The sequence below is a fragment of the Dermacentor albipictus genome, chromosome 10, assembly GCF_038994185.2.
Source record: "Dermacentor albipictus isolate Rhodes 1998 colony chromosome 10, USDA_Dalb.pri_finalv2, whole genome shotgun sequence".
Taxonomy (NCBI): Eukaryota; Metazoa; Arthropoda; class Arachnida; order Ixodida; family Ixodidae; genus Dermacentor; species Dermacentor albipictus.
Genome location: NC_091830.1, coordinates 29,528,911 through 29,555,941, shown reverse-complemented (window position 1 = coordinate 29,555,941; position 27,031 = coordinate 29,528,911). Strand labels below are relative to the sequence as shown.

The window sequence follows — 27,031 nt, the reverse complement described above, 5'->3', positions numbered from 1 at the left end:
GCACACTTTGCTTTGCGCTGTGGCAACAAGTCCTGCGCATTAGCCTGTTCCACCGGTAACTGCTGGCTCCAGGCACTCGTGTGCATCATTATAAAGCAGGGCGGTGTGAGTATTCGAAATTTTCAAACATTATCGAATATTATACTTTTAATGTTCATATTTGAGTCAAAAACTAGGTATTAGGAAATTTTCGAATATTCGATCGGATACGAATATGTGGAACAAATTGCACGCACTGCTGGCTGTGCGAGCAAGCATGTTTCTTGGCGTCTATTTTTATCTAATCTAGGATAAGTGTTTTATTCTGAGTTGAACTTTGCGATAATTTCATGCTGATAACTAAATTTCATCTGTAGAACACGAATAGCCACTGGACGTCTCAGCTTTGCAGGAAAGCCAGCCTCTCGGCAGCAAGGGGCACGGGTTTGCGAACTGCGGGGGTGCACTTTTTTGCAGGTCCCGCCCCCAATCAAATCTTATTGCTCGACAGCAAATGCGATGAGCGACGAATGGTACAGGACCAAATGCCTCTGATCTTATGGGAAATTGACGAGGTATAGTAAGGCACAGGTTGGTGAGAACAGACGCCTAGCGGAAATTACTCAATTTTCCAAAGCTAACATGAGCCGAATACACAATCTCTTAACCCTTTAAGGCGCCTTGTACACAATTGTGTACATTGTACTTCTGGTGTTTTTTTCGCGTTTAGGGCGCGCAATTTTCTATTAGGTTGGCTTTAGCACATTCCCAAACTTTAAACTGACAACCATGTGCATTTTGGGCACCATCTGTCGCATTTCGGTGAAGATGTTCATATCAAAACAAGAAATGGTGGACGCCGGAGCAGCAAAGAGCGGTGAGTCAAGTTCTTATTTTTTTTAGAGCCATTTTTTTTTATTGTGGCAAGCGAAAAAAATTATACGCGCTTGTGCATCATATGAAGTACCGAGGAGTGATAATTTTATCCTTTCTGAGGAGATGACCGAACGCTAACGCTCGCACGCGCATGTGTACACGATTGTGTACAAAGCGCCGTGGTCGCTGCAGAAATGAAGAACGCTGAGAGTTGCTTTGATTTTCTTTCCAGGTTTTTTGGCCATTCGTCGTTCTTTCTACAATGCAAACAAGTATAAGAAAACCCAAAAGACAGCTGAAAGGCTTTTGGAGCTCATTGCTGATAAATGTTTCAGACGTTGGGGAAAGTGACGAAGAAGAAGCCACGTGCGAAGCGACCGACGCCTGCGTTGCAGCTGCGTTCACCAACCTCACAGAAGAGGAAGACGCTGCTGCAGGGGAAACGCAAGCTGAAGAAGTGGACACAGAGTGTCTTTTCCTTTTGTGAACCTGGGTATCTGCAATTCTTGGCTGGACTACCACCGTGACAATCAAACGCTGCCTGGAGCTAAACTCCTATATTTGATGAATTTTCGCTTGCTTGCAAGCTGCCGAAGCATTAATTAAATCGGTACTACCCGAGAAAAAGCGTGGAAGGCCTTCTCTTGCAGAGATCCAAGCACCACAACCAAAGATATGGCAAAAAAGCAAGAATATCGCGTCCATGCACCGACGCGCACTACGACTCCTTTGACCATTGGTCCGAATCGCGCAACCGGAACGTGCGAATTAGGTGCAAGCTCGAGAAGTGCACATGAGACACCCGGATATTCTGCATGAAATGCGCCGTGCAACTGTGCCTGACGAAAGAGAGCAATTGCTTCCTCGCATTCCACAAGTGAATTTTGTGACCACCGAGGCGCTGTGTACACAATTGTGTACGATGTTGCAGAAATTACAGTTTCATAATAACTTTCAAGAATTCGATGGTTTTGTGTTTCTTAGGTCCCAAAAAGAATGTTTATATATAAAAAGATTTTTTTCTATGCATAATTGCAAGTGGCGCCTGAAAGGGTTAATGCAACAGCTTACTAGTTTAATTTTTTTTACCAATAAAAATGTAATTGCAATGTTCCAACATGTTAAAATAACCATCTTCGTAATAGATGCATTGTGCATGTCATTACTGAATAGTCAATTTGATATTCGATGCTAAGTATTCATATTATAAAATTTTATTTGCACAACCCTATCCAAAATGAAAAAAGCTTTCTAACTCTTTTGCCTGTTTTCATGGTCAGATTTTCACTGTTGATACAAAAGGCACAGATGCATACAGTGCATGTGCTCTTGCAACCAATTTGCATTCCTTGCTCAAAGGCCAACCCCTAGAGCCCTTTGATTTGTGTACCTATACTATCGCAACAGATCAAGGTCAAGAGCTATGTTCACTGCAAAATTACAGTGAAACAAATATATTCACTGCAACGAATACACACCATCAGGCGCAACATTCCTTCATAAAGCAAATGGCTTTCTTGAAGCATCTGGTTACTTTCACTGACAGTAATCCTCGATGGTTTCTGCACAACTTTTTGTAGATTACTTTGTTTTGAGTCTCACTCAGTGTTTTAATTGAGTTCGAGGGATAAACTCTACAATACACTGCATATAAAAAATTAATCTAGTAAGGAAGAAGAAACTTCACGCATTTCTGTAAGAAAAACTTTGCGAGGGCTATGGCACTATACACACCTTATACAAATGCCACAAGCGCACTTGTCCATTGCTATCAAGCAGATCAGCCTTGCGATTTCATGTCTCATGGTGACATGCCTAGACAGTGGTAAAAGTTACAGCATAGACTTGCTGCCTGCCATGCACATTCTTGCCGACGAGTTGACGCCAGGCCCAACCCCCCATTGCTTCCATCATGTAGGATTTGTTGCTGGCAGTGAATCAGACGCCAAAGACCTGGGACCTTTGCCTCAACTACTGCCTCCAAGGTAGGGCTTGTGAGCACAGACGACCTGATTGGCGATCTACGAGGAAAGCAGTGTGCCGATTCCGGCTGAAGTGAACTTCGAAGACTGCCATTGTTGACAGTGCCAAGTTTTCCTGTGCTGAACTGAATGATGCCAATATCATTGATCGAGTGCTTGTGCTAGTGAACAGAGACTCCGAGTACGACTCTGAGGACAGAGTGCCTTGAGCTGCGTATTCATTGAGCGCAAGACCCAGCGCAAGCCTTTGTGGTGCATCGTTATCGTACAATGAAAGCACTACGCTCGCCGAAATACTAGGAGACTTGGTTCTGAGTAAGCGTATCTGTGCGGCAGCACATAGACTCAGGCACACTAAAATGTAAATAATTTTCTTTTTTTTTTGCTGAATTTGGTCCCCGTAAACACTGAATCATTGGTCGCCGACTGCACTACTATCTCAAAAAATATCTCGCCATTTGTTTCTGACCCGGAAGCCCCTCTCTTTCTTCATTGCCCTCGACAACAAAAGCTGCCCTGCTGTTCGCTCACCGCCAATCTTGTAGGGCTGGAAGGTCTCGTGGGGCTTGCGTATCTCCAGGAGTAGGTCGAAGGGGTAGGTGGACTTGACGCCGCCCAGGATCTGGCCCATGGTCTGGTGGGCCACCTCCTCCAGCGAGCACTCCAGGGACTCGGCGCAGTCGTCGTACATCACGAGACGACAGCACTCCAGCGGAACCACCCCTTCCAGGCCCATGATCTGCACAGTTTCCGGCACTTATTTGACCACTTACTACACATGTAACCTACATCACCCATAATGCACCCAATAGGGGGTCGAGTAACAGCCCAATAATTGGCATCTTAGAAAAACAGTAATAAACATCAAATAAACATTAAACACGTGAAAAGTGATATACTGCTCCAAGTACTGCAAACACCAAATTTTGCACAATTAGCACATGACAAGCAGAGAGGTTGATCCAAAAACGATTTCAATGACAATTTGGAAATTCTGTGAATGTATGACATCCCTCAGCAGCTTACTCCTACAGCGCTCAGCCTACTGAACTTCACCGTGGCGCACAGTTCAATTGTGATTTTGGATGTTCACGTAGACGCCACTACAGGGATGGAAGCGCCACTACAGGATGGAAACTTGCTAATGTGTTCACATTAGCAAGCTTATATGGCCGATACAACTACTAGCCTTACTTTGTATAGCTGCCTACTAATTCGCTATCCCAGTCAGTGCTTTGCCTTTCGGGCAAAACCACGACTTTTTCAATGAGGTGCCAATACAAATGTTGTGAAATACGTCAAGAAATTACCAATAACAGCGCATATAGTGACCTAGATCTTGCGCGATCCTTTCTTGCGGGGGAAAAAGAAAGAACAAGACAAAATTTTAAATGATGGGGTTTTACGTGCCAAAACCACTTTCCAATTATGAGGCACACCGTAGTGGAGGACTCTGGAATTTCGGACCACCTGGGGTTCTTTACCTAAATCTAAGTACACGGGTGCTTTCACATTTCACTCCCATCGAAATGTGGCCGCCATGGCCGGGATTCGATCCCGCGACCTTGCGCTCTGAGCCCAACACTGCAACCATGCGGGTAAAGAACTAGAACTAGAAAAAGCCTGTGAATATTTTAAAATTCACGTGACAATGAGTCCCAACTCCATTTGGTCTCAGATGTAAATTTCTTCCAGAATTCATAGACAGCACTAAAAAAGTGCAATTGCCTCAAATTCTGCTGTGTATCTTGCCATTACATAAAGGAAGGTCTTAAAATTAACAAAAAAAGTCAGCTATTTCACTACCACGCCTCCCCTTGTGTCCAGGTTTTTTTGTTTTTGGGTGATGCAAATTTTGAAAGGTTCGTATCAATGCGAGTCTATTATATAGGGAAAAAGAGCACCTAAAATGTTAGTGCAACATTGTTATGGCCATTGTTCTTGGCATGGTCTTTCTGAAGTCGAAGATTAAGCATGTCGCGCTACCTAGCTTTTTGCGACGCATACCCTCTTATTTCAAACTTCAAAATTTTGCAGGGAAGCCCGCTCTAATTCTGCTCAACCTTAAAGTACACTTTTCTTGCATGGTCCAAAATTTAGCAGGGGGTGGACACGCCAGTTTAATAGTGCATTCGGATAATATCTCTTTCACACACGAGAAAAAAAAGTTATTCTCACCTGATGCGCTGTCTCTGTGGCCTCAGCCAGTGATGCGTCCTTGTGGACCTTGAGCCGCATCTCTTGCATGGTGGGCTTGAGCGGGTGAAGGCAGAACAGCTTGATCTATCATACAAAGATGAAAAGCATTGGAGTTACGTTGCTTGCATTTATCATACAACAGCAACATACATGCTATGAAAGACACTATACTGAAGAAAGGGGGGCGGGGGGTACTCTGGATGAAGTTTGACCCTCTAGGGTTCGTTAACATGCACCCAAAGTATGGGACATGTGCACTTCTGCACTCGTCACCCATCAGAACATTGCAGTGGCTGCTGGGATTCGGACCCATAACCTCGTGCTCAGCAGTGGGTTGCCATGGCTACCGAGCCACTACAACAGGTGAATGGTCAAGCTTGACCAAGCCCTTTGTCATGCCAAGCTGTGGCTTCTCAGCTACGCTTGGCGATACAGTTGTTGACCGATAATATGGATGGGCCCAATTATTCGGACAACTTCGCGGCACTGACTGCTGGTAGCCCCATAAACTTAACAGGACACTAAAGGCAAGTATTAAGTCAAGCTAAAGTGATAGATTAATGCTTGAGAATGTCTAATGTGTCAATTTTATTGCGAACAAAGCTTTAGTAATGTTGAAATTGAGCTGAATGCTGGACATGATTTGAGATCCACCCAGGACATTCAAGTACTAGCCCGATGGCGTAGGCACCAATTATAATTCTGTCATTAATACTCTACCGCTAGTAATTAAAGGATTATTGCGGTGCATTATAAGATGGAAAAATATTCTACTTGTCCAGTTCTATTTGATATTCAGAATAAAGAACTAATTGACGTTACCCTTTACAACAATGCACACTGTCGAAAGGTTTCATTTTCACTAGACTCTGCGGCACCACACTTTTGTGTTTCGGCAGTTTCGTTATCGCATAGTGCAGCACTAGTTTTAATGGCTCGAAAACTCGCACTAACTGCAAGTAGCCGAGAATGCAATGTCCGTGTGATGTCAGAGGATATATTTTGGAATCCATTATTCAGACTTTTAGCCGGTTCCTGCCGAGTTGGAATTATGGGTCATAAAGTCTTATGCAAGGTGAGCTGTCAGTCGCAAAAGCTAACATGCCTAAGTCTGCTACTACCACTGCTTGCACTTTCTTGCTGTGCTGCTTAAGTATGGCAGAAAGTGATGACCAAACATAATTAACGAAGAAGCTAAGGAACGTGCAGCAAGAGAAAAAATCATATGCCCAACGTTAAGAGAGAATACAGCACTGTGAATTAAAGTGCAAGCAGCAATACTACCAGTTGAAATTAATAACAAGAAGTAGAGTTGAGTAGGCCACATGAGGCATACAGTCAATAAATGATTGTGTAGTTGAATAGCTTGGCCGCAATACAGCTGTGTTAAGCAGTGAAGCATACAAAGTGGGGGGGGGGGGGGGTAGAGAAAGGTGTTGCTGTTATAGGACTTAGCACATATTCCTTAATTTACGCACGTACATGCAGTCTCTGATCACAGTGCAAGCACCGGAACACATAGTAAGCTCACTGGCAGGCCTTCAGAGTTTCAGATAGACCCCCACTTTTGTTGGCTTTAAACGTCCTCACGCCTTTTGGAGTTTTTTATCATACCACCTTCCTTTTCGCTAGCTTTCCCCAAGCACAGATGCTTTTTCTGCTTCTTGGTGAACAGCACATGCACACGCGTATACTTATAAAATGCATGCTATGCCCCGTAAGCTCTCATATGACACGCATGGCGAGCAAAACAAGAGCTCAAATCCCAACAGCAACGTCAGAAACAGTTCTGAATGGCAGCCAGTATGAATGTTAGTCACCTAGGTGCTTGTACCGAGACCGGAGATGTTGCATGCATGCCTGTATAATTAAGAAATGCACACTATGTCCCATGACGGTGGCCCCATTTCCATTCTTGATTTGCTTCACTGCATAGCATGGCTGTACTGTGGCGAAGTTGACTAGTCAAGCTCAAAATATTTGGCGAAGGCTAATTTTAAGACCGAAATAACGGAAGTTTGGGCCGCTAGAAATATAAAGGTGCTGGCTGGGACCTTCGGTCGCAATCAAATTAACTGAAAGATTGAATTAACCGAAGCTGAATTAAGGGAAATCTACTGCACTTGCCCATTCTGGAGCACATGGGGAAGCCATGCTGGTACACGCGATGGCACTCTTGACGAAACATGGATGCATGAGCCAAGAATACGCTGGTAGCAGCACGAATACCAAGGCGCATGGTAAGAAAAGCAAACCAACCTTGCACATGGAGCGGTCCAGTTCCTTCTGTTGCCGCTCCCGCTCCTCTGCCTCCTGCATGCTCTCCAGCAGCACCTTCACGTGCTCCGGAAACTGGTCGGGTGTCATCGGCTCTGCATTCTGCTCCTTGTCCACTCGACGGTACATGAGCATGTACGCATTCGTCGAGCTGGATTGCAACACATCCAGATTAGCCACACAAGTTCCAGAGAAATCCACGAAGTGAAGAAGTTTTATCCACCTTTTGTACCAACTATCGATTTACTGTAAAAACCAGACTATAGGTCGGACTGAAATATAGGCAGATCCCCCAACGACGAATTCTAAAAATGAAAAAAAAAAAATCTTTTTCAATGCAAAAGTACCGAAAAACACCCTTACTTTGAAACAAATGTGACTCATGCACAATAACTAGTGACAGTACATTTAAATGCTGCTCGCATGTGCACCCGGCCAATTTTTACCAGTATCGCGCAACCATCGACCCGCGTGCTTGTCAGCACCTTATTAACGGCGCTGAGTGGCGAAACAAACGAGATACGAGCAGGTGTACACGTGCACTTACTTTCACTATTTCGCCGCTCTGTGCCGTGATGATAAGGTGCTGACAAACACGCGGGTCGTCGATGGTCACACGATACTGTTAAAAATTGGCCGGGTGAACAGTACGCAGAAGGGCACGAAGTGCGTAAGCGCTACTCTGAATCAGAGCAACGCCTTTGATCACAGTGGTCCGAACTAGAGTCGGATAACGAGTGCTTCTTGCTGCCCAGTTCAGAGGCGCATGCGATCTCTGCCGCTTTCAAACAGATGCATTCGGCTGTCACAGGCAGCGATCTTACACGCAGCTCCCGGACGAACTCCGCAATCTTGCCTTCCAGTTCTGCAGTCCACTGCGGTGCGCCCATGAAATGACGTTTTCTGTTGGTTTGCTGCTTCTGTCTCCGCCAGTACCGAATGCTCTTTTCAGATACTTCAAATTCGTGCTGTGCCGCGACGTTGCCGTGGGCTTCCGTGCACTCAATCGCCTTTTTCTTGAAGGCGACGGTGACTTGTCGTCGGCTTCCACTCATTTTGAAACAAAATGTGAAAAAGCAGCCTTTAACCTATATAACTTTGTGACAATGTAAACGCAAACTGGCGGTGCCACAATGTCGCCACGACGCGCTGCTGCTGATGGCGATGGTGGCCTTTTAATTCATCAGCCCATTGTTTCAAAACTTCCGTAGTTTTTCCGCCAATGTCTGGTATATAAGACTACGGTCGCTTTTCGCAATGATTTGTTGAAAAAAGTTAGACCTATATTCTGGTTTTTACAGTACTGTTCCCTATAGTGTGCCTTTATTGTGATAGGTTGTCAGCCTATAACATTTTCCAGGTGCAGTCTGCCTTAAGCTCTCCCAAATGGGAGCTCCACAGTGAGCAGTTAAAAGAAAAGAAGAGACCAGCTATTGCCTTCAAGGACCCAAATTTACAAAGGTGCTCTAATGAGGGTACTCCAGACATGTTACATTGGCAGTTTCCCGATTCCAATCCCTTCAAATTGCAGCCACTACAGACGGCCAACATGAGATTAACAGCAACATGCTGTAGCTGTTGAGCTGACCGTGGCTTGTCAGTCGATCACACAACTAAGCTGAGCATTCTCCCGGTGAAGCTTACCTTGCATAGGAACTGATGTAGTAGCCACCTCGACTCTGTCCTCCGCCGTAAGTCTTGCGAATCTCGTCGTACGTCACTCGTGACACTTGAGCGTCATTGAAGCAGTACCACTGGCCCTCCGTAAAGGATCTTGGAAATGTGCAAACAAATTGTGATAAGAACTCTGAGGCAACTGAGGCCTACAAGCAAACACTCAGTTTGTTACTGCCCCAAATACCCCTAAAACAAATTGCTCTTGCTGAGGTAATGGCAATTTGACTTCTCTAAGGCAAGTAAAGCGTAAAAGTAAACGGCCAGTTTATTACTGCAGAGAATCCTAAAAACTCTTTAAGCTCCTAAAACTCTTAAAAGCTCTTAGTTTATGGTAATTAGGCTTATTTTATGATAATTAGAAGTGTGACATAATTATGCTGCTTAGATTAAGGCATCACAACAACTTCGCCATGTCATCATTATGTTAGCTTATACTTCAGGCCTGATTCCTATGACAACAGGAGCTTTGAATGTGTTTTCAAGTGGCACAAGGAACCTGCGTGGTACAGCAACACAGGCTTGGCCTTTCAGCCTCACTCACTTTCGCTTTATTTACTTTTCTTTGTCGCCAATTGCAATATATGCTCAGAAAACTTAGTTTTCCAAAGATTCCGTACATATCTATTAGAAGTGATTAACAGTTTATTATCGACAGATTTAGTTTGTTCCTTCATGTTATTCACAAAAGCAGTCTACAGTGCTTATCTGAAGGGAATGCCAGTTTTATAAGGGAACATATTATTAGGCACATATACATAATATGCAAGGATACGGAACATGTGACAAAGTAACATCTTAAATTGTTTGGCATACCAAAAAGAAAATATACAAGGAATAAACATGTCTGTTGCGCACTATTGTAACACTCACAGCCAAGTGGCACAGTGGTGAAATGACATCTTAGAGGAGATAAAGATTACTCGTTCAGTCAAATAATTGCCCAAACAAGGTACTACTGCATTTTGCATTAGGTTGCGGTAAACCACTCACTTGATGTAAGCGTAGTAGTGACCACCGTTGGCACTCCCAGAATGCACCATGATGGAGAAAAGCTCATACACGTATGGACCCTGGAAAAGGAATGGAAGCATGGGCATTGAAAGCATGCTACATTGGCAGAAACAACACTCGGAATAAAAACACTCGCTAATGGCTCCCCTGGCAGGAGACAGCATACATAACACATTCACGCAAGCTGGTGGATGCAACAATAGCAAGCAGTAACGCAACAATAAGCTAAAATGTTTCAAAGCCTGCTAATAAAGTACCGTATTTGCTCGAGTTCAGGCCAATAGATGTTTTCGAATAATCGATACCAAACTCCAGGGTCGGCTTAGATTCGAATATTTAAAAGAAAATATGCCAGTTTTGATTGAAATTGATAAATATGGCACATAGCTAGCGCCACCTAAAGAAGTCAGCATCGCAGCTGCTACTGGCCGCGCCAGTAGCCAAGTGAAGTACATGAGTGACGTCGCCATTTTGACCTGTGTCGTACCGGCGTGCGGTGTGGCGTTATTGTAATGGCACCAAACAGGCGATGCTACAATAGTGCTGCTTTCAAACAAAGTTGTGCTAGGCCACAGAGGCAGCATCAAATGTTCAAGTTGGGCGGGACTTCGGCATCAATGAGAAAAACGTCCGTTGTTGGAGGAGGCAACGGGAAATGCTTTTTGCGTGCGCCGCAATGAAAATCGTATTTGCCGGACCACAGCAGCGATGATGTAGAATGAGCTCGCCACCTACCTATTCAATAAATGATGTTTTTATTTTGTGAATGCCGTCCTTCCTTTTTTGTTTGGCCTACATTAGAGGCTTACATTTCTCTTAAACTTCAATTCGTCAATTCAAGCAATTCATCAATTCAAGATGCAAGAGGCATTAGAGGCCTACATTTCTTTTAAACTTCAATTTGTCAATTCAAGATGTCTTGAATAATTTCTGAAGTCATGCGTCACCACGAGCGACGTCACACTGCGGACACGATTATGTAGGTGCAGGAGCCGGACTATGTCACCGTCTCTCTCCGGGCGGATTCACCGCGAGTGAAGAAGGATACGGTGTCAGATTGAAATTTCAGGCCTCCCCGCAGCGCGTAGCGGTGTAATACTTTTTAGCCATGATTGTTATCGCGCAACATATGATTTGCGCTTGTCAGCTCGAAATGGCCACACCTGGTGAGGGGCCCTTTAATGCTTCCATATTTGTCAGTACGAAAAACTTAACTACCTGCAATTGTATAGCCTGAAATGTACTGCAATTACAAATATGAGCAATGACTAAGGGTGGCAAAAGAATTATTGTGACTTGTTAAATTTTGTTGTGATAGAATGTGAGCACAAAAAAAATGCAAGTTTTTACATATCAAAACCACAATCTATTTTTGTCCCATGACCTCGTGCTTAGCAGTAACGCCAAAGCCCCTAAGCCGCCATGGCTGGCAATGCGAGCTCACTGTGTTAATGGGCCGCTTCAGGTTGCGAGCATTGGCCGCGGCATCCGCGTTGCTGCCGCTACCGCTGCCCACGTCGATGCCTTCGTCGTCGCTACCTATGTCCTCGCACGGCCCATTTGTCTGACGGCTGCTGCTCGGACCAGATGATGTCGAGGTCACCGCAGCCTCGTCGTCGAGCGCCGACCCACTGTCTGTCGTGTCAGCATCATCGCTGGGACTCTCCGCCTCGCTCTCAGACCGCACAAACTGGTTGAGGTCTAGAATCTCCGGGAAGGTCACCCTGTTCAATGAAGTCAGGTTGGACAGGAGCAGGCATTGTTAGCTCAACAAAGCTTACTTCAGAGCAAAACAGAAGACACATGGCATGTTTCTGTTGCAATCCAGTGTAGCACCTGTTGTACCAACTGCTGCCCTCTTTACTCGCATAATGAATGCACTTTTTTTCATGACGAATTTCTGCCGAGTTGGGCAGTGCATTTGTTACGCGAGGTAAAATTTTAAGAGAGTATTTTTCCCGACGCCACTTCCGAAAAGTATGAGACACAAAGTGCGATTGGGTGTTGAACGCGCCACACTGCAGCCGGACCCAACGTATATTGCTATGCTGTGGTATCAGATTCACCTGATCCAGTGCTACAGCACGGCAGAACACTTCGGATCCAACTGCCGTTTCGTATGCTAAGCTGCAACGTCTGCCTCCTACTTTTATCAAATGCCGGGCATCCGATCGGGTGCTACTGCACGGCAAAGTGCCTCGTATCTGGCTGCCAGTTCTCATATCCATTGTAGAATATAGGAGACACAATACGACCATCCCTACTCAGTGATTAGAGGAGACGATCTGTGTTCTGTTCCAGGGACTTTGTACAATAGGTACAGAGAGTGGGAAATTGTAACCACGGTGCGTAGCATGGCAATTGCCGTATTTACTCGCATAATGATTGCACCCCTGAATTTTGTTGTCAAAATTGGATTTTTAAAATTTCCCGTATAATGATCGCACCCCGAACTTGCCGCAGCGATATGTCATGTGCCAAGTCTAGCTAATATTGATCGCGCTTACCATCTGTCGAATGTTATGTGAACGACTCTTCAAGACAAACCAAGCGGTCTGCACGCACCAAACATTCTTAAGTAGATGCCTCATTTCATTACTTTCATCACTGTCCGCACTTCCATGACTAAAAAAAGCTGCAACCAAACTTGCATTTATTATGTGTAGGCTTTATAATGGTTGTGGTCAACAACAACAAAAAAGGCGCCTTTTGATTCTTCTCATCTGCACTCGTGGGCAAACTACAAATCGTGAGCGGCAACGATAGTAGCCACGTTTACACTGAACGTTAAAAGTGTACCCTATTCATACCTCGACGCTTGTAACATAGATAAGATATTCACCCACCCTTAAGGGGGGAGGAGGGGATCAGAACTAACTTTTTTGTTTCTTGACAGAAAGGGCTGCAATTTGGCACACACGCTGCACATTGCAATAAAGAGACAAATCTAAAATTTCATTAGGATATCTTAATTAGTTTTTGTTTTATAAGAATTTATAAGTTCCTTGCTTGTGGAAAGCCTGGCACAGTAACGAAACATGATAGGGAGCTGGGAATACTTTGCATGTTTGCCCAGATGTCTAATCTACATCAAGACAGTGTTCGATTTTTTTTTTAGTGCGCTAATAATTTTTTGCTCAACATAACATGCACATGACTGTGCTTCTCTGCATGAAGCCATGTAGTAATTGTGAAATAATTAAATAATGGAAAGATAAAGAAACATTTCAAGACTCTTTAAATAAAGCACAGCTTGTGGATCACAGCAAAACAAACTGGGCCAAAATCGGTCCAGCTATTGTTGTGCTACGCTTTCCACGAGCGAGGTGATGGACTAAAAAAATGCAATTGAGAAAACTGGCTGCAAAGTTTTAAAAGCACTGCAAATTTATTAAAAAGCACCAGGGCTGTAATTATTGAATCATTGCTGTCAGGCATCTTCTTACACCGTTGCCTCATTGTTTGGTGGGCTTTGGATGCCTTCTTCAGGCGTTCTTTATCCTTTTCTTGCGCCGTCTGGAGTAGTGCATGACCACCATTTTCATTGCCAGACCGAGCCTGGTATCGCAGTGTACACCCACAGAACGCTGTTGGCATCTTGCGCACAGAGCTTTAGCGATCAAAGAGTTCATCGCGGAAACAGGCATAGTAATGAACTCACAGTCACAAGGGGCCGAAATTTGTTCTTGGCATTGCTGCTTCCGCTCAGTCGCGGACACTGCGCGAAGGGAGTCGCGAACACTGCATGCCTGCGCTTCTGCAGTCACCGCTGACACAAACCGCGGCTCGAGGCGCGTCTGAATCGTGTGACGATTCGTCTGGTGAGCCTTGAGTCACCATACAGTATGTAGCTCGTCGACGGTTGGGGCTCACTTGCAGGCTGCGTGTCCCTGTCGCACGATGAATCGGAAACGCACACCGGCTCTGCCGGCGATGGAGACCTTCGACCCGCGTCGCCTCCAACAACGCGGGCTCGCTTGCCGACTCGCGCGGCCGTACGCACAGGTGCGAGAGCCTCCGTTGGCACGTCTTCCGGTGGCTTGGTTATCAATGTTGATCTCACAGTGCGATTGTCGGCTTCGCTGCTGGAATCGCACGGTGCAAGATAACGCGGCACGTTATCCGCGTGTTCAGTCGGGTTCTCCGCTTCCCCCGCTTGCCACCGTCTTGCTCTCACCGTAGGAGGCTTGCGCTTCCGTTTTCCGAAGGCATGCTTCATTTAAAAGTTCTTTTCGAACGAGCGACGATCCATCGCTGACCTGGGAGCTTTCATAAATCCGAATTCTGCGAGTGTCAAACGAAGAAAGACGCCGGCGTGGTTTTCAAAACAGACAACTGCGGTCCGCCATGGTTGCCAGCTTCCCCGCTGCTGCAGCAGCAACCAATGGCGAGACGCCTTTCAGTACGGCAACCAATCGGAGGCCCGCTTTCATCGCAGGGCCCGTGTGACCGCCTCTAGCAGACCTGCGCTTCTTTTGTGTTTGTGTGTTTGTTACAAGATGGCGACGACCGAAGAATTCAGAAACGGAATGGCGAAACTTCGAGCTTTCGAACGATACCAAGATGGCGGCGTTCGGTGGCGGGAAAGACGAGTTAGGGCTCCGCGAACTGCGATGAGTTTACGCGATTTTAAGCCGTTTTCTCGCCCTACGCACTGATAAATTAATTTTTTTCGGCCACTTTTAGCGCGTTTTCAGTCAAACCATTTTGATACAATGTAGATTAGGCATTGCAGATAGCGAAACGCGTCGTTGCCAAAAATCGATCTTTTTGGAGATTTTCGCGATCTGATCCCCGCGTCCCCCCTTAATGGAAACGTGTCGCATTAGGATAGTAGTGAAGACAGATGTCGCAGTTTCCGCAGAATGCTGGCCATATGTTTCTATGTCACTGGCAGCTAAGTGCGCCCATCTGTTTCTGTCCCCTCGAAGTGTACATGGCTATGTTATTACCGCAAACTTGCCGATATTAACGATATTATTCATCACTGGTACGGAAGAAACTGTTTCAATGCACGAAATGTACTCACGAAAAGAAAAAAAAATCACGTTCGGCGCGTTTGGCTTGCTCCGCCGGCTGGCATTTTTGTTTTGGTGTTCCGCAGCAAACGCGGGACAAAAAAAAATTTTCTTTTCGCGGGAAATTTAACCCGCGTAATGAGCTTATTCCTGATATTGCATTAATTTTTCTGACAAAAAAGTGCGATCATTATGCGAGTAAATACGGTAGATGCTCCCATGTGCACTCACAAAGCTATTCATTATCAAAAAAATCAATGCGTCAATCAACCAGTGAATCAACGAATGATGAATTATTAAATTGGAATTGAAAATTGGTCACCCACTTGTCGTTGAGCTTGATGCGGTGCATGGTGGTGGGGTCGAAGTCAAACCGCTTGAGCTGCAGCGTCAGCAAGTACGGAAAGCGCACGAACTTGAGCCCCTTGTGGGCGTCGCACTTGCGGCTGCACCGCTCGCATGAGTACTGGTTGCAGCCATCCAGGGTCTCTGGGGTGACGAAAGCGCGGAGGGCCTCCTCGACGCTTCCGTACGCCTGACTTGACCCGAATGGCCGCACCACCAGTGGGATGTCCAGGAACGTGTCCTCGCGGGCGCTCTCGTAACCACACTGGCAAGAATCGATCAATAAAAATTGATTAAATTCTGGGGCTTTATGTGCCAAAACTACAACATCGCATTCACTAGAAGCGCTTTTGTACCACTTTGAACCATCGAACTCGTGGCCGAGTGGTAGCGTCTCCGTCTCACACTCCGGAGACCCTGGCTTGATTCCCACCCAGCTGATCTCGCAAGTTATCTTTTGTTTATGAAGTGCCTCCCGGGATTTATCGCTCACGGCCAACGCCGCCGACACCGGCTTTTCTGCGATATGATTATGAAACATGCCACGGTGGGGGACTCTGGGTGAATTCTGACTGCCTGGTGTTCTTCAACGTGCACCCAATGTACGGTACGTGGGTGTTGCATCTTCCCCCCCATCGAAAAATGGTTACCATGGCCGGTACACCTTGGGGTTGGCAGCGCAACACCAAGAACACCAAAGCCCCTACGCCACCACAGTGGGTCAAGAATCAAGCAATTGAATGAAAAATTAATGAATGAATTGCATCACAGTAACATGGGCACATTCAGTCGCACTTTGAGTGTCTGCACTTTTCTGCATTGAATGTTCCTTCAATGGCGCACAGCCGTATGGAAAAGCAATGCATCATTTGGAATTGATGGCAATGTCGTAGGCACATGATATATTTTATTTCATAAAACCTTTGCTAAATAACACTTTATAGTTAAGAACAGTGCTTAGGACGACCTTTAGTTTCAGTATGGTAATTCGTGCAACTGCATTAACACAATCGGCTGGCACAAGTGAGGACAAGACAGCAATGCATCCAAGGCATGAGGATACGAGAGACAGTGCTTTCTTGGCAATGTGCACTTGAAGAGTGGTGATCAGCAAGTGAAATGATGCTATTAAAATTGACATGCGGGGTAAATATTTTGAAAAAGGCAAAGCCTCTCAATTCTACAGCTTATAAATTGGGCAAGTTAGCTTTAACATTTATTAGAGTGACACAGCTGTGGTACCAACATACTTGCTATTAATAAACGGAAAATGAGACATACATTTGGGATATGCTCACAAGACATTTTAATTTTATGCTAACGTCGGTCAGAGTTCTGAATCTGGCATCAACCTCAGTGTGACACGACACAGTAAAATTGGCTTGCATCACATAGCAATAAAGCTAGGTATGACGATTTTTTTGATAAAATAAATTTAATTAAACTATGGGGTTTTACGGGCCAAAACCACTTTCTGATTATGAGGCACGCCGTAGTGGAGGACTCCGGAAGTTTCGACCACCTGGGGTTCTTTAACGTGCACCTAAATCTAAGTACATGGGTGTTTTCGCATTTCACCTCCATCGAAATGCAGCCGCCGTGGCCGGGATTCGATCCCGCAACCTCGTGCTCAGCAGCCTAACACCATAGCCACTGAGCATCCACGGCGGGTCATTGCCAAACTACGATTTTATGATATGTTTTCTGTTCGCTAGATCACATGCAAACAAGAAAAGGCGTGAGGGCATGCATTATTGAGAGCAGTGGGCACCTGAAACGGCAGCTTCCCCACAGTACTTGAATGACTGCCCGTGTCATGTGACAATACCACCACACGCTGTTTCCTGTTCTGGTACCAGCTAATCCCCTCGCGGGTCATGGCACATCACCATTCACAGCTGTGGCCATCAACCCAATGCAATCAGATCTTCACTTATCTGTTTCACAGTGTGTGTGGCATAGGAAGTGTACTGCACGCTTTTAACATGCGATAGGCCAAACGAACCACTCTTCCCTGCAGCAGTTTCCCTCTGGCGGCATTGCAGCTTCGTATTCTGGCATGGCCCACCAAGCTCAATTTCATTTCGGTTTTCCATGCGTCTTAGCATGACAACTCTCGGGTCGATCGGTCCCCACAAGGTCGACACGTGTCGGCGACTCGTGCGGCAACGATTGGGCACGTCAAGGAATGGGTATGCCAAAACTTCCCACCAAAACGCTCCAGCAAGAAAGATTGCTCTCCGAGGTGGCCCACCTGTAGGCACTTGACGTAATCCTTGAGCTTGCCCTCGTACAGCTGACAGATGAGCTTGGCCTGGTCGGTGTGCTTGAACTTGTGCTCTAGCGCATCAAACATGACTCGGCAAAGCTCCTGCACATCGTGCTGCTGCCATGCTGTTGAGATTGCGGGAAAATACAGGAAAGGGAAATAAAAAAGGACTTCAGCACACAGGAGGTTTTGACTTGAATACTTTAACTATTGCTTAGTGCTATACAGTAAAACCTCGTTGAACCGTACTCGCTTAAACAGTAGTTTTGCTTTAAAAGTAGTAAAGTCAAATCCCCGACTCGGCGGCCATTGAACATGTGTTTTATATATGCATAAACTGTACCAGCTTATTGCGTATGTATCGGTTAGCACGCAGTGTTTCCTCTTTTTGTCGCGCAAACACGGCGGTGCGTTCTCTCCATCGGGCGGCCCGGCAGAACTAGCCTCAGAGATCGGAACAATGGCGCACCCTGTGCGTTTGCGCATGAAACCACATCATCAACATCATTTCGGCGCCATCCCAGAGAGCGCAGTGGCGTCGTGTAAGCGAGGACTCGCATCATGCCGAAGCTCAGATAAAAAAGACGCCAGGTGCTCAGCATAGAAGAAAAATTGGACATCGTCCGTGCTGTCGAAGGTGACATGACGAAGTCGGCGCTGGAACGCAACATGGGTTTACTGTTGACTACGGTGTGTGGCATTTGGAATGCGAAGAAGTTGCTCGGCAGCGCTGCTGCGACTGCGTAGAGATGTCTGCTGCGAGGTTCGACTTTTCACCATTGTTGCCTCTGTTTTGCCGAAGTGTCACCCAGCAATAGTGATAAGGATGACATGGAAACCGACAGCATGAGCGATTCAGGCCCGACAGTTGCAGAAGCTACGCGTTACGTCAGCCTCATGAATGCAATTGTCGCAACGAGAACAGCACCCCGCAATGAAAAGGTGCCCTGCAACTTCTGCAATGCAACCCGCCTGCGCACGGAGAATATTCAACGCTAACGAGGAATCTGCAATGCGAGTGTTTGCCGAGAAGAGGGGGCTGGTTAAAAAGCTGGCTCACAGCTTCAGTAAGTTTGAGGCCGCTGTAGTCACTACTAGGCCGCCGTGGCATCTAACGAAAATAACACTTGTCACGCGAAGTAAGTAAATACTGCATGTTTTTTCCCCTTTCATCACACTCTCTCTTCCGTTTTTGACAGGTAAGTGGGCGATCTCATGCTATTTCGGTTAAGCAGTACTACCATTTAGTACGTACTTTTTCCAAGCTCCGGCAAGCTACGGTGTAACGAGGTTTCACTGTATTAAATTGTTATGTTCCAAATACAGCCAGCTACACTGGACCCTTGCAGGAGTGAGTGTCGATGGAATACATATAAATACACAACGCTTAAAGGTTATTTTTACAGTGTTCTAGAAAAGATGTCCTGTTAAAATAATAAAAAGAAAAATTAACTGCCACATCAACTTGAGAAAATCTCCGCATTACAGCTGCGATTTAGAAATGCACAAATAATACATTGCACGGATAGCCATTTGTGCTATCCTTCATGCATGACACATTAAAGGCATTGGTCCAACAAAAGGCTGATTTCGTGATATTCAAAGGCATCTCATGACAATGACAAACACTTGCCACAGCGTGCAATGTGTTATATAGTATGTACGCTGCGAGAACTGCATTTCCATGTGACCAGCCGTGGTAACTCAATGTGTCACCACCCTGTAGGCCGGCTTGCAGGAAATGAGCGTACCAGTTGCGATGCCTGACAAGTTCGTATTACCCGCGAGCAAATGCTCCCTTGCTACAAGGGTACGGCGAAGACATGTCAGGCACCCACGGAATGTGCAGAGAGTTACAAGTAGAGATGAGAGATCTATGAGCAAACCTAGCCTGTAGCCTCAGAAGTACAGCATCCTCTGCCACAGTAAGACTGAAGACACCTCAGCCAGTTTTGAAACTGTTCCCTGTCAGTTGTGAATCTGACACTCCAATCAAACGTGTGATCAGGATGTCGGCAAACTACACCCACTTAGGGCATTTAATGCTTTAAAATGTTCCTGACATCACCAGATCATCATATTCTGTCTTTGTTAACATTATTTCAACATTATTGGCCTTCCCTCATGCCACAGCAAGCTGGAATTGCCTTCCCAACAACATTAAACCAATATTTCACCATGAAATTTTTCCTAATGACCTGCACACATCTCATGTCTAGGTTTGTATAAGCTTGCTACAGCTACTCTATACAGGCATGTGTCTTTGCCTAGACGTTTGTTTGCCACAGCATCTATATTGAAGTAATCTTGCGTACAAAGACACCCCAACATCGCTGCACATTTGACTTCCTGTTTGCCTGGCTTTTCTTTCTTGTATTTTGTGCTATGTTACGTAGCCTCCCTTACTTAATGGCCTTTCATTGGCTGGAAATATGTCACAACAATGGCCACCAGCTTCACCAGGCACAATGATTGAACGACTTGTCGACAACCCATGGCAGCAACACACGCAAAATGCCCGCCCCCTGCATTTGTAACAAAGGAATGCACATTCCAGTCAGTTCATGGCTGCCAACACCTACCAGTATCGCCCAGTTGCCGACACAATACCATCCCAGGGAGTGACTGATCAAGCCCATGCTGCTTAAGGGGGGACGCGGGTCTTGAAATCGCGAAAAATGGTCAAAAATGGCAATTTTCAAAAATCACGTTTTTGAAGTCTTTAATGTCCCAACTATGCCTCTACAAAATTTTATGGCTCAATTCCTACTCGAAGTATAAAAAAAACGGCAATTTAGAAACGTCGGTGAGCCGAAATTGAACGCCAAGCGCGAAGGTTTGCCTCATTTTCAAGCTGCCGTAGCTCCGCGCGACGCGAACCGATCGGCGCCATCTTGGTCTCGTTTGAAAGCTGGTTTCCCGCTCTCCATTCTGGCGCCCCTCGGCACGCTGTAAACCCTCGTGCAGCGGAGCGATCGGCACCCCAGGCACCCGTTCTCAAGAGCGAAATCGTCGCGAGACAGCCGCTGATTGGGTGGAACGGGCGCCTCCCCGAGGCGCAGCCCTCTGATTGGCCGTGACGCATGCTTCGCCTGCCGCGGCCCCGCGGCCGCGTTGTTCTACTCCTTCGCGTCGTCTGCTTTCGCCGGCGCGCACGTAATTTTTCGCGTTCCTCTTTGTTTCCTAGTATTTTTCGTTCTGCCTTTTTCTTTATCGTTCTTGTAGATATTTTGGCTATTGAGTCGCTTCTTTTAACCATGAATTTCTTGCTTTTGCGTGCCTGGTGTCTTTGTTCCGCGTGTCACGATGGCGCGAGACGCGCGCTTGAAAGCAAGCACGCGAAAAGCAGTCAGCAAAAAGAGGCGCGCATGAAATAAGAGCACTACATCGTCGAGAACTACAGCTTCGGTGATGCCGCAAGCTGCTGTGCCCTTGGTGGACGCGGCTGGACTGAGCTCGCCAACAACAGCTTCGCCGGTGGACGCGGCTGGACAGTGCCGATCGGTGTCAACTTCGGTGTTACTGCAAGTCTCCGCAGTGCCGGTGGATGCGCCTGGACTAAGCCAGTCGAAAATGCTAACTTTTGAGACGCTGCAAGTCGCTTCGGATTCCGTGTCGTCGGAAGCGGCCGAGCCGGCTGACCTAAGCCTAACGTCGACTTCGGCGTTTCCGCGCGCCGCTTCGGTGCCGACAGACGCGGCTGAACCGAGCTCGCGTGCTCAACGCTTCGACACGGTGTTTTGCGCGGAGTGCGCGGGGCGTGAAAAGTACGCAGACAGCATTAAAACTTCATTGGCGAAGAAGTCCGCGACTTCCCGCAAGTTCGAGCTAATGAACGTCGGTGCAGCAAGTGAAGACGACTTACTGAGCTTTTTTTTTTTTTGTCAAGTGCCAATGCAATACAGAGGTTTTCACAATCTTTACATGAACAGATTTCTGTGAGTTTGGTGTTATTGTGTTCAGTAATGACTGGGCTGCATGCTAAAGCATTAAATTTTTCCATGTGATAGGTAAACAAAAGTGACAGAGTAAGCAAAACTTTGAATGCAATTTTCTCAGCTTTGCTTTTTCGATCAAATGCCTTTGCCTTACAGAACTTTTCATACTGTTTGCATCAACTGATTTTATTGAATTAGGTATCATTTTTTTCAGTAAAACCTCAACTGCATCCTAAAGCTTTCCATTTTTCATTAAACTCAATAGACTAGCAATTAGGTCAGATGTAAGCTAATTACTCCCGCATTGTTTTTTTCTTCCTACTTTGTTATTCATTCATGACCTATATGATCACTTTTTAAAAATTTCTTTAGCTTTAGGATGTCCAGTGGGCCCTTGGAAATGACAGCTATTCTTTGAAACTAGTTTTTTTAATTAAGAAATTATCATAATGACCCGTAAGAAAAGACCTATGGGTGATAAATTATTTTGCAATATCTTCATTTCTAGATGAGATATGTAAAATCTGAATATATATTTGGAATCAGCATTCAAAGATATATCTGCATGCCAATTTTCAGGAAGATATGTTAAGAAATAAAAAAAAACTTTTCAAGACCCTCATCCCCCCTTAACTTCCACAATCTGGCAAAAACTGGCAAATTCAGCCCTGATGCATGACTCACTGAAATCATAATTAGCCTAATTTTTCATTCTGGCCTTTCACAGTTTCCAACTGTTTCTCTACCAAAGATGTCCATTTGACACAACAGGAACGTACCTTCACTGCTGTCCCATCCGAAGCTAGTAGTAAGATCCGTTGTTCCGATGGCAGGTTTGGACGACGTCTAGAACAGGGGGAAAAAAAATCCTGCGGATTAACAGCACTGCAAGAATTGGCGTAAGCAGAAAACTTCGACGAGCCGGCAAGACAAAACGGCACATACCGATAAGACACATGCAAAAGATTTCAGCAATGAGCACATTCCGTAAGTCATCAGCCACAGTGGCTTACCTTGCAGAGCAATGGCAAGTTTTATCCCTTTAAAGATTAACTCCGCACTGATGCTTCAAGTTATAAGCGGCCCTAGCACTGCGAAGATAATGAGCTTGGCAAGGCACCAGAAACATTGTTGGCCGTATACACCAATGCGTCCAGTGCCAATTGATGTGAAACCTCGCAAAAGTAATACAGCCATCGACGACATGCCAAATCGTGGAGAGGCGGGCAAAACACTTTTAACAAGTTGACAAGAGCTTGAGAGCTCAGAATTGCTCAGTTCATAAAACAGCTCTGCCCTTTCAACACCTGCTCACCTGTAGTAAGAGAAAGAGCTTCTGCAGTTGGAAAGGTATGCTCTTAGCCGCATCTTGTTCTGTGCCATCAAATTCCCACCTGCAAACAAGGCACACAAGTGAGTAAACATAACGGAGAAAGGGACAATTAGGAAGGGAACTCGGGAGTGCTGCCAAAAGCATGAGGCGAGAAAATAAAGCTTAACTTAATCTCTGAGCTTTTAGGCTTAGGTATCCTAACGCTTAGCCTAAAACCAAAGAATTTAGGCCTCACATTCCTGCCACTTGTGGACAACCCCTTTTGAATGTTGCATTGTCAATAAGTAGCCGTATCTTTGAACTAAGAATGGTTTGCCGTCATGCCAAGACTCAATTCTCCTTGCAACACTTATTTTAGTTTCACAAATGGCAAACAAAAATATCCAAAGCATGTTTTCGGTTGGTTAATCTTTGGTTAGCCCAAAACATGCTCCTATTTTTGCTTATCAACAATGATACATTTGCATAATATTGTGCCAATATATATGCAGCTGTGGCAGCACAGGTGTAATGCATGCAATCCAAGAAGCTTACATAGTGTTTCATAGCGTTAAAGAATTATGTGAAAGTTGGAAATCGAACTGGTTATTCACTTACTGCTTGGTCTGAAATAGCGTGATCACTTATTGTTTAGTTCGAATTTGAAATAATTTATATTTTTCTTCCGAGCCTCTACGTTCTCTTTTAAACAACTGCTCCTTAATTTTAACTCACCTGTACAATGCATTCCTAAATTCTGGTGTCATGTAGAGGGTCTGTAACAGGCTGTTCAGGTAGCAGGTCATGGCTTGGTTAACCAGGCCCACATAACCTTGCGGAAACAAAAGCAAATGATCTCTCAAAGTACGTTCAACATTTTAACAGCATGTTAGACTAACACTGCGAAATGAACACTGCTCTATTATAACAAGTTGACCACAGCAAAATGCATTTGGTTTTGTAATGCGAAAACATGCTGTATTTACTCGCATAATGATCACACCCCTGAAGTTTCATCACCAACATTTTATCTCCACCACCCACCACCTGATGATGGCACCTCAAACTTTGAATGAATGCTCCGAACCTAATGAATGCCTCGTGGTTGTAGTTAAACCTGTGACCTCAAGCTCAGCGGTGCAATGCTCTAGCCACCGAGTTACAGCACCATGTACTGTCAAGTTAACATACCCATGGCCTCCCTGGTGTCTGCAGGGTAGTACTTGCTCTCGCCGGCCCCGCCTCGAGTGTTGCGGACCCAGTCGGCTGCTGCTGAGGAGGAAGAACTGCACTCGTCCGGTTCAGGCCCCTGGTGAGGCACAATGTTCGTTCAAACCACCGTTTTCATCCTCAACACTCTCTCTTACGAAGAGATATGCTGAGCTTGGAACAGACACCACAAGGGATGAGACAGACAAAAATGGAGTGCTGCTACTAACTGATGATCAGGTGGTACTAGTGTTGTCCGTCTTATTTGTGGAGTCTGCTCCGTGCACAACATGTCTACCTCTGAAGATCAACTAGCCCAACACGTCATTTTGGCATAATCTCTCTTACATGGCCAAGTACAGTCAATGCCCGATTTTTCGGACATGGCCGATAATTTGGACGCCTTCGCGGCACCGCCACAGAACCCATAGAGTCAACGTATAAGAACGTCTGAAACTTCGGATGCAAAAAACCTTGGTTTTTCGATTTCCCAGACTTTTTGCCATGACCGCAGGTCTGAAACGGTATTAATCGTATCCAGCATTATCCAGCGTATCCAGATTATGTAGCATCTCTAACCGGCTCTATCACACGCGGATCCACTGGCATCCGTAGCCACCACGGTGGCAATGATAGGCCTAGCTACTTTGAAGTTCACTACCAAGCTTTTATCTGTTTGGTGCACTCAACCAATTCACTGCTCATCATTGTCTTGGAAGCCTCAGGAAGCACGACGCATTGCATAATGCTGGTTCTTGAAAGTCAGCTTCGCCTCAATACAAAAATGTTAGGCAGTGAAGCATATGCAAAGTATTGCGGTGAAGCATACCAACAGTGGGAAGAGACAATTGTCACGGGACACTATGTATTTCTTAATTATAAATGCGTGCACCCGCAGTCTCCTATAACAGTATGAGCATCGATACGCCTAATCGGTGTACCGGCAGGTCTTCAGAGCTATTTCGGATGTGCGTGCGACAATTTGAGCCCTTTGGGGCAGTAAAAGGCATGTATTTGTTTTTTCGGACTCCAATTTTTCAGATGTTTTCGCGACCCCTGGGGAGTATGAAAAATAGGACGTTGACTGTAGCTGGTTGGTAACTAGATTAAAGCCAACCTCTAAGCTTTTACATCATAATAAACTTCTGTACCTCCTGTGAGACACCTTGCTGCCAGCCATTACAATGGCAGGCAGCAAGGTGCAACATGTAAAGCATAGTAGATCTAGGATAAGACACTTCATTCGGCTAATTTGTGGGACATTGTAAGCACCACACAAAGCTTGAGCAGATGATAACAGAGGTGACGATGAGAAGGGACTGTGTTGAGTCTTGTTTTCACCTCCTGTGTACAAAGGTGAGAAGTCGACCACAAAGTTTACAGGACACAGACGCCACAACAGATGTTAATTTACTTACTTATGAAAACAGCTAAAGAAATGACAATTATTCCGCTCTGTGAAGATGGAATGGCAGCAAAAGCTGACAGTCAAAGCTCTCAAACGAAATGCAAAGTGCTTTCACTGCCATTCCATCTCCACAGAGTGAAATGGCTGCCTGGGCTCGCAATTGTTTCATTCAGCACCACGGGATTGTTTTTTGTCAGTGGTTGCTTCGCGCCGGCACTGTTTACATTCTCATTGCGGTTCCCTCCGGCGCTCCTCGTACGCATTTGTTCTTCGGGTGTATGAACTATACATGTCCGCCCCATCGATAACGCAGCTGTTTTTAGCGCCGATACCTCTCCTGCTTATATAATGCGATAACCTTGACTCCCCGCTATTTTTCACAGCGAGCATTCTAATCTGTTCCGCATTTTGACATCTGCCTTGCTGCACAGCTGCTGTACATGATCACACACAAAGCAAACAATGGAAACCATTGTGTACGGGCTTGTTACAAATTGCTAAGTCTGTTTCTGTTGCAAGACGCCAAAAAAGCTACGGAAGGTTACTCATATACAGCTTTTGCTGTAAAAACAAACGACAAAGAAGAGGATTAGATCGATACGGTGTTCACCAACAACAGGTTCTGCGAGTCAGCGCTGCATCCATCTAGTGTAGATGCCTGGTTCTTCATCTTACCTAGCTTGCTTTTCCTTTCTTACCAGTGGTTTTGGTTAGTTTCACTTTAGTGCAGGTTTATAGATGAGCTTTTGGTGAATGTCCCAGTCAATCATGGCAGCTGGCAGTCTGCTTAAATTGCCAATCTTTGCCCAGAGTTGAAATCCTCAAAGCGCACTGTTAACGTTTTTTTTTACCTATTTACAAACTTCTCACAAGACACTTTGGGCTAATTAACGCCTGACACCAGCGCCACTGGTGGACACCAATACAACTAGTGGAGCGAGCTCATAACTGAACGAGCACAACCGCACAATCCAGCAGAACTAAAGCTGAGAAGAAAACAAATGAGGGAAAGTACTCACCACCAGCCGCTTGGGGGGCTCGCGGTTCCGGTCAGACATGACTAGTACGTTGCGGCTTGTGCCATCTGTGTGGAACCCAAGCTCTTGGAGGGTCTTGTCATCGCACGTGTGCACCGGAACCTGCAGTTGGAAGATATATGAACATGAACATAACTGACATAACATGAACATGATTTATTTATGAACATGTTAACTGCATGAGGAACAGAGAGGACACAGCAGACTGATCAGTCTGCTACAAAGCTCATCTGAAAAGGCATCCAGGAAAATGTACGACTAGAAATAAGGCAACTGTGATGCAAAGAAAATCCCCGTAGAGTGAAGAAATATACAGCTCAAATAGCATCAATGAATTATCTCGTCCTTTAACAGCGTTATTATGTGTGCGCTAATTATGTTGCCCCATTTCTACACTTTTATCCCACAATGTAGCAGAAATTCACCCATTCATTATAAGAAAACATGAGGCTGAGGTTATCTTGGAAAATCAAGAGTCACTTATCAAGATCTGA

General features: G+C 45.5%; 1 protein-coding gene across 3 annotated transcripts in view; it reads right to left on the bottom strand.

Annotated features, from left to right (window-relative positions):
- LOC139050472 (ubiquitin carboxyl-terminal hydrolase 47-like) overlaps positions 1–27,031 on the bottom strand; it is a 75,155-nt gene that overhangs the window by 34,688 nt on the left and 13,436 nt on the right. For all 3 annotated transcript variants that reach the window (XM_070526899.1, XM_070526900.1, XM_070526901.1), the window contains 13 exons: positions 26,520–26,639; positions 24,075–24,192; positions 23,619–23,715; positions 22,887–22,965; positions 22,351–22,417; positions 17,619–17,758; positions 15,346–15,629; positions 11,446–11,725; positions 9,981–10,060; positions 8,958–9,086; positions 7,296–7,464; positions 5,016–5,120; positions 3,369–3,576 (listed from right to left, as the gene is read on the bottom strand). In XM_070526899.1, coding sequence (XP_070383000.1) covers positions 3,369–3,576; positions 5,016–5,120; positions 7,296–7,464; positions 8,958–9,086; positions 9,981–10,060; positions 11,446–11,725; positions 15,346–15,629; positions 17,619–17,758; positions 22,351–22,417; positions 22,887–22,965; positions 23,619–23,715; positions 24,075–24,192; positions 26,520–26,639 — 1,876 coding nt within the window. The remainder of the gene's footprint in view (positions 1–3,368; positions 3,577–5,015; positions 5,121–7,295; positions 7,465–8,957; positions 9,087–9,980; positions 10,061–11,445; positions 11,726–15,345; positions 15,630–17,618; positions 17,759–22,350; positions 22,418–22,886; positions 22,966–23,618; positions 23,716–24,074; positions 24,193–26,519; positions 26,640–27,031) is intronic.